The sequence below is a fragment of the Rhineura floridana genome, chromosome 12 (genome assembly GCF_030035675.1).
Source record: "Rhineura floridana isolate rRhiFlo1 chromosome 12, rRhiFlo1.hap2, whole genome shotgun sequence".
NCBI lineage: Eukaryota > Metazoa > Chordata > Lepidosauria > Squamata > Rhineuridae > Rhineura > Rhineura floridana.
In genome coordinates this window covers 9,163,890-9,171,959 of record NC_084491.1, presented here as the reverse complement: position 1 = coordinate 9,171,959, position 8,070 = coordinate 9,163,890, and the positions used below count along the sequence as shown (strand labels likewise).

Sequence of the window (8,070 nt, the reverse complement as noted above, 5' to 3'; positions counted from 1 at the left end):
AAAGCAATTCTAACACAGACACAGACTACAGTTTAGACAATGGCCAAGGATGATGGGAGTTGTAGTCCAACAACATCTGGCGATCCAAGGTTGAAGAATGGTGGTTTACACTGACTGGCAGTGGCTCTAGAGAGTTTCAGAGCAGGGTCTCTACCTGGAGATGCCAGGGATTGAACTTGGCACCTGCATGCAGAGCATGAGCTAGAATCATAGAGTTGGAAGGGGCCTTGTAGGCCATCGAGTCCAACCCCCTGCTCACAGCTCCATCCCAGAGCTATGGTCGTTCCCCTAAAAACAGACAAGATTCCAGCCCTCATGTTTTCATGGGAGGGAGGAGGGTTGATTTCAGTAAGAATATAGGAAGCTGCCTTATACCAAGTCATGCCAATGGTCCATCCAGCTCCATCTTGTCTACACTGACTGGCAGGGCTGTCTAGGGTTTCAGACCGGCGTGTCTCCCAGCCCTATCTGGAGATGCCAGGAATTGAAGCTGGGACCTTCTGCAGGCAAAACAGATGCTCCACCTTGGGGCTATAATCCTTTGGGACTCTGTGTGGGCCATTCCCTTCTATGCCAGGCAAGCTTTTGCCATTGAACTCTCCTCACTCAACTGGAGTGTGAAACCTCCAGGCCTCTCTGCCTGGCCCTCCAAGCACTCAGGCCATGCCTCTCACCAGCCCTCCTCCACACTCTCCTCAAGCAACTTTGCCCGGCTGGCATAGGTCCTTAAATTGTGAGGATGCCTCTCGCTTGCCTGGATGGAGAGATGTGTTGGTGTCTGGAACCTCTGACTTTTTGCATGGCTGCAATATACCTACTGCACAAAGGTAAGACTTGCATCTGTTGCCCTGCCCACTTATGCCTCTAGTGCCACCCAGAATGGGCATGCGCCCCGCCCTCCGCAGAAAGTTGTCCTTGGGGTAAAAGAGGTTTCCCTCCCTGTGGTGCAGAGAGCCAGTGTGGCATAATGGTTAGAGTGTTGGACTATCAGCTGGGAGACCAGGGTTGGAATCCCCACACAGCCATGAAGCTCACTGGGTGACCTTGGGCCAGTCACTGCCTCTCAGCCTCAGAGGGAGGCAATGGTAAACCCCCTCTGAATACCACTTACCATGAAAACCCTGTTCATAGGGTCACCATAAGTGGGGATTCTACTTGAAGGCAGTCCATTTCCATTTTCAACACAGTTTCCAAGTAAGATCGCCACCTTTGCTTTGTGGCAGGGTTCATGTGTCTCTTAACAGCTGCATGCAAGGCAGGGGAGGAGCTCTTCCCGCCATACAAAATGACACAGGAAAGCTCTGCCAGTTGAATTCCCAGTTTGCACAGTTCTTGAAAGATGGAAACCTAACTGGCTTTTTGTCAGTAGTTAGGCGGAAGGGGGGTGCGCTGCCTTGAATATCAGACCCATCGCTGCTTATTCCAGATCCGGTGATACTGCCCTTATGGAGGCTCCCTCTGACCCCCAGCATCCGACTTTTTTTATTTTTAGTTGTTTTCTGCTTAGCTGTTTGCTTTGGGGGGAAGGGCAGGATAGAAATTTAGTACAGAATAATACAAAGAATAATAAATGCATCCTGCTGGCCCCACAAGTAAGCCATGATCCCGCTGCTACTTATTTTCATAGGAGCTTTAAACACCCAAGAGGTCTTTCCCGTCTTTGCCTCATGGCAGCTTTGCAACGCAGGCTACACTTACTCCCATTTCACAGCAAGGGCAACTGAGGTGGAAAGAGCAAGCTGCTCAGCAAGTCAATGGCTGAGAGCTCAGATCTCTCAGGACCACAACACCACTGTACGAGGAAGAGGTGCTGCCCTGGAGTCTAAAAATTCCCTGGGAACTAACTTTCTACACTCCTTCCATCTCCAGCCTTGTGTAAAATATGCCTGTAAAGGGAGGATAATTGTTCCTGCATCAGATGTAGATGCAGGCTTGCGGGCTTCCCATGGGCATCTGGCTGCTGTGAGAACAGGATGCTGGTCTAGATGGGTCACTGGTCTGATCCAACAGGCTCTTCTAATGTTCTTAGCCCATGAAAGCTTTTGCCAAAATACACTTGCAAAAGAGACTAGCATACAGGCTACCCTTTCGGAAAATTCTCTGGAGGGTCTCTTTTTTGGTGAGGTGGAAGAAGACTTTGTGTGTTTTTCTCCCCCCATGCACACACACTGTTCCTCCAGTGCCACATTTGGGAGCCTTGATTGCAAGTTCCCCAGTGATTAAGGAAGTGCACTCTGCACATGTTCAGAGGCAGTATCTTTTCTCTCACAACCTTTGTAGTGGGGTGGAGGTGCCAGGCCTGTAGCCAGCCTAAAAGGTCAAAGTGGACTCCATAAAAAGGGGGGATGGTTTCTGTAATAAATTTAATTACTTATTTTTGTAAAAAAAAGGGGGCACAGGAAACTTTTAGAGGAGTGGTCCCCCCTAGCCCCCAGACCCCCCTGTGGTTCTGGGAGGTGCAGCAGCTCAGTGTCAGAGTATCTGCCTTGCATGGAGAAGATCCCAGGCTCAATCTCCAGGTATTATTTATTAATTATATTTATATCCTGCCCTTCCAGTAGGAGCCCAGGGCGGCAAACAAAAGCACTAAAAACACTTTAAAACATGAACACAGACTTTAAAATATATTAAAACAAAACAGATTTTAAAACATTTTTAAACGGTTTAAAAACATTTTTTTAAAAAAAATGTTGACATTTATTTTTGCAAAGATAAAAGCAATTCCGCCGCAGACGCAGATAGGTAGGGCTGGGACAAACTCCTGCCTGCAACCGAGAGCACCAGCTGCCAATCAATCCGCAGATAGTATTGAGCTAGACGGATCGAGGGACTGATCCAGTATAAGGCGGCTTCCTATGTTCTTAGGAAACCAGGCTCCAAAGCCTATCTCGACCCTCTCTTTTCCAAGGCAGGCCTCCTGTGCTTTGTGGGAAGGAGGGGTGAAGGAGTGAACGGAGAAGCCAAGCCGGACAGCGACTCTTAGGAGCGCGTAGGAGGTTTTGGATCGGTTGAGGGGCGTGTCCATGCAAATCTCTTTCTGGCTTTATTGATTTCTTGAGCGCTTCGATCCGGCGATCCGGGGCAGGATCTGTGTGCAGCCGGCGCGATGAGTTGCAGAGAGTGAGTGCATAGGGGCGCTCGTGAGAAGGGGACCCTCGTGCACAAGGGGGGTGGGGGGAAGGGAGGAGTCTGGGGTGTGCCAGTTTTTTTCACCCAGCCCCCCTTTCGATTAGCGCTGCTGGTGCAATCTGGATCGTTGGGTGCTCATAAACGGAGGCTGCGATGCAATGCAAAGTCTCTCATAGTGCTGCAAAAGAGGGGGATTTCAGTAGATGTGGGGCTTCACTCCTCCTAACGTTGCAGACTGATAAGAAGCGGCGCCTTCTCAGCTCTGGGTTTCTGTGAATATTGGAGGGGCCCTGCCTGTCATGCGACAGGGGCTACAGCTTAGTGGCCGAGTCCCAGTTTTGCGTGCAGAGGGTGGCATTCAATGCTAGTCCTATTCAGAGTAGATTCACTGAAGTTCCTAGGCATGACTAAAGTAGGTTCGTAATTTCAGTGGGCCAAGTTTGTGCAAGACTGAGCTGAATAATCCCAGAAAGTCTCAAGTTCAAACCCTGGCAGCTGGAGGCACGGTTGGGAAACAGACCCCTCTAGAAAGCCCTGAAGAGCTGCTGCTGGTTGGTGCATAGATCGCCCTTTGCCAACCTGGTGCCCTCCAGCTGTGCTGATTGGGGCTGATAAGAGCTGTCTAAACCATCTGGCGGACTCCAGGTTGGCAAAGGCTGGCATCATGAATAACGAGCTGTCTCGTATAAGGCCACTTCAGCTGGTCATTTGTCTGTCCGTCTGCCTCAAGGTAAACTGAAGGTCCAGCCAGGAGGCGAGAGGAATGAGAGACCCTGAAATACTGGAGGCTCGGGGAGGGGGAGGCCCTGCCCTGGAGTCTCAGCATATAACTGCCCTTGGGCACAGGCCTCTTGCCTTGGAATGCCAAAGGTGGCGGGGCGGGCTGCAGAGGATGGAATTGGTCTGCTTTGACTTGACCAGGTTGGGAACTGAATTCAAGAAGAAGCGTTTGCTTGGCTTAAGGCGGCTGGCATAGATGAGGAGGTGGGTGATGGGGTTGCCAACTTCCCATCTGAACCCTGTAGCTGTGTCCTTGAATGGAGGCTTGCTGGGCAGATGTTAGCAGGGGATGAGGCTTCTCTCCATGCTGTGAAAAGCCTCATTGGCTGGTTGCTGGGCATCGAGAAGCTGTTGAAGCCCCAAGAGGAGGAAAGGCTTGGCTCTTTCTTCTTGCCACAGGAGCATAAGAAGGTGCTTGTGCCAACTCAGACCCTTGGTCCATATAGCTCAGTATTGCCTGCACTGACTGGCAGTAGGGTTTCAGGCAGGAGTCTTTCCTGGATTCATGTGTGCATGTGGATTTGGGGGAAGGTGACTCTGTGGGGCAGTGTGTGTGCCCCAATTGGAGGGCTGTGGTTTGGGCATGGAGGTTGTGCAAATGATGGTCTGGTGCTGCTGCTGTTGACTGCTGGCACGTAAAACTGTAGCGGCTGTGGGGGCTGCCTTCTGAAGCAGGCATCGGAGTGTGGAAGCTGCCTTCTACTGACTCAGACCCATGGTCTATCTAGCGCAGTATTGTCTGTTTTGGCTGGCAGCAGCTCTCCAGGGCTTCAGACATGGGACACTCCCAGCCCTATCTCGAAATGCCAGAAACTAGACCTGGGGCCTTAGGCATGCAAAGAAGACGTTCTCCCTGAGCATTTCCTCCAGTCTGTTGGCCCAGATCAGTGTTTTCCAAGAAGGAAACAGGTGTCAAACTCCTCTTCTTCACTAACTCTTGTGTGGGGTGTCTAGAATGCTGGCGTCTACAGATGGTGCCCCCCCAAGCAATGGCAGCTGGTGGCTCCATGTCAGTGGGGCAACAGATTTCGCTCCAGGTTTTAGTCCAAAGCTCCTTAAAAGTTCAGAGTAAAACCTGGAGGTGATTCCACTGCCCCACTGACATGGAGCTACCGGCCGCCACTGCCCCCCAAGCATGAGGCAAGGTGTGTTGGATCAAGTGGGAAATTCTGGGTGGCTTTAAGGACAGCCTGACAGATCTGTACCATAGGATATAATCACAGAGTAAAGTTTACATGCTGAAGTCTTGCTGAAACATGTCGCAGTTCCTCCTGCTCATTTCAATGGGGTCTGCATCAGGTGAACTTTCCTGTCAATTGTGCCCTGTGCTAATTCAGCAGGAGAGAAGCAACATTTGGATTTCCTCCCCTCTTTAGGCATTAAAATATATTTTAGGCTAATCCTGTACGAGCGCTCTGCTTTTACAAACCTGCCACTGAGATTCTCCACAAAGCAGATCCCCTTTATCAAGTTCAAATGTCTGTTTTGTAAGGCTGCCAGTCAATTTAAAGAACATTCATCTGATTTAATGGCCTGCCTTTGGACCAATTAATTTAGTTAGTGAAATAAATCTTCATATTATCCAAAGCTACTTGTAATTTATTTTATTTATTTATTTATTAAATTTCTATACCGCCCGACTAGCATAGCTCTCTGGGCGGTGAACAAGAAAGCAAACAGGTATATACAATAAAATCCAATAACATACAATGAAAAATACAAAAGATAAAAGATCTAAAAACAATTACAGCAGGTTTTAAAACTAAATTAAATTAAATTAAAAGCCTTGGAAAAGAGGAAGGTTTTAACTTGGCGCCGAAAGGATAACAATGTCGGCGCCAAGCGCACCTCATCGGGGAGACTGTTCCACAATTCGGGGGCCACCACTGAGAAGGCCCTGGTTCTTGTTACCACCCTCCGATAGGTCCCAATAGAGATGCTGAAGGAACAAAGAAGCACAAGATAACTGATGATGTAGTTAAATTTAAAAAAGAGCTACCACTTACTGTAAGAAGCAAACTCTTTTAATATTTTATTTTTAATTCTTTCCCATAGCAACACATCAAAACTAAAGTAACCTCCAAAAATAAACAAGTGCGTCTTTAACTTGCAGCCTCATTGGTTAAAACTGGTCCATGCAGGATATGGGTAAACCTAAAATGTTAGTTGAAATCTCAGGGCCTATCCAGACATCCTTTTTATTGTGCATTCATCATGGTTTATGGTCACAATGGCATAGGAGAAGTTATACGTGATCCTGCTTTTAATTCTGTTTGCAACTGTAGATGTACTCTGTTTCCAATCAGTTCATGTGCCATACCTTTCTGATGAAATCCTGTAACCTTTTATTCTGCAAATGTTCCAGGTGTTTTGGTCTCAGTTTTGTTGCATTATAGTGCTGGTCTCAGTTTTATTGCATTATAGTGCAGAAGTACCCCTCTCAATAGCAACAATGCAGTAACATTGGGGAAGCATTGCAGAACATCTAATAAGGCAGAATGATGTGTGGATGGTCCAGTATAAATCCACTACTAATGCACTATTTATTATGTCAATGTCATGTTACGGAATACACCTGCAACAACAACAAAACATCCAGTCAAGAGAGGCCCTAGGTAGTTAAAAACTTGCCTCTCTGTTATTTTATTACTTATTTTAGTACATACTGTATATGTCTACCAGAAAAGTTTGCATGGATCAGCCTCCAATTACAGATATGGATATGAGAGTGAAATGGCTGATCACAAACTAGAACAGGTTCAGAGGAGGGCAATGAGGATGCTCAGAGGACTGGAAACAAAGCCCTATGAGGAGACACTGAAAGCATTGGGCATGTTTAGCCTGGAGAAGAGAAGACTGAGGGGAGATGTGATAACACTCAAGTACTTGAAAAGTTGTCACACAGAGGTGGGTCAGGATCTCTTCTTGGTCATCCCAGAGTGCAGGATACGGAATAATGGACTCAAGTTGCAAGAAGCCAGATTTTGGCTGAACATCAGGAAAAACTTCCTGTTACGAGAGGTAAGACAATGAAACCAATTACCTAGGGGGGTGAGGTGGGCTCTCCAACACTGGAGGCATTCAAGAGGCAGCTGGACAGGCACCTGTCGGGTATGCTTTAAGTTGGATTCCTGCATTGAGCAGGGGGTTGAACTAAATGGCCCCATAGGCCCCTTTCAACTCTACTATTCTATGATTATGCATTATATGTTGCTGTCTTTTCTGTATGTGTATATTAATAATCTCCATGTTGAGGGGAAATGTCACACATGAAGCAGCCCAAAGGCATGCAAGGTGCTTCCAAGACAGCTGCTAACTCTGCCTTCTGCCTTCAGCTTTTTTCAGGTGTTCAGCACACGGGCGATAGTGCCCCAAGCCACACCAGTCGACCTGGCCATGAGGCTTTGCCTGAGCCACACCCCTCTCATTCGCAAGCTGCTGGATTCCTATGAGGAATTGCGGGAGGGCCTTGGGCACCAGTCTTTGCATCCTTGCTTGAGCAGCAAACTCTGCCCAGAAGCCGAGAGACAGGATGCCATCAAAGGCTGACAGGGGAAGAAAAAAAAGGTGGTCTTTGCTGACATGAAGGGCTTTTCATTAACAGCTGTCCAGATCTTCTCCAAGATTGAGGAGGACCTGTGCGATTTGAACCAAGCTCTGTCTGATGTGACCAGCTTCCAGAACAAGCTACGAGCCTCCCGTCCCAAGATGAAAAAATATGTCCTGGATTTTCCCCAACCTTCTGCTGACTATCTAGCCTTTCACAGTCACTTGGAAAGCAGTTTTGTCTCCTTGGAGAACTGCCTGATCCAGGAGAAGTCTCTTTCTGGGACTGTCAAAGTCAGAAACATCCATTTTGAAAATAAAGTGTACATCCGCATCACCTTTGACTCCTGGAGGAGCTTCCGTGATATCTGTTGCCAGTACATTGAGGGTGCTCTGTGTACCAGTGTGGTGTAGTGGTTAAGGCAGCCTTTCCCGACCAGTGTGCCTCCAGATGTTGTTGGACCACAACTCCCATCAGCCTCCACCAGCACTGCCAATGGTCAGGAAAGATGGGAATTGTGGTCCAACAACATCTGGAGGCACACTGGTTGGGAAAGGCTGGGTTAAGGTGTTGGACTACGACCTGGGAGACCAGGGTTCGAATCCCCACATAGC

The 8,070-nt window shown here is 48.1% G+C and overlaps 1 protein-coding gene across 1 annotated transcript; it reads left to right on the top strand.

Annotated features, from left to right (window-relative positions):
- The first annotated feature begins 2,850 nt into the window (after positions 1 to 2,850).
- On the top strand, positions 2,851 to 7,869 carry LOC133368747 (protein phosphatase 1 regulatory subunit 3C-like). Its single transcript, XM_061593363.1, is given in 2 exon segments — positions 2,851 to 3,120; positions 7,245 to 7,869. Coding segments are annotated over 2 exon segments (639 nt in total). The 5' UTR covers positions 2,851 to 3,106.
- The last annotated feature ends 201 nt before the right edge of the window (positions 7,870 to 8,070 follow it).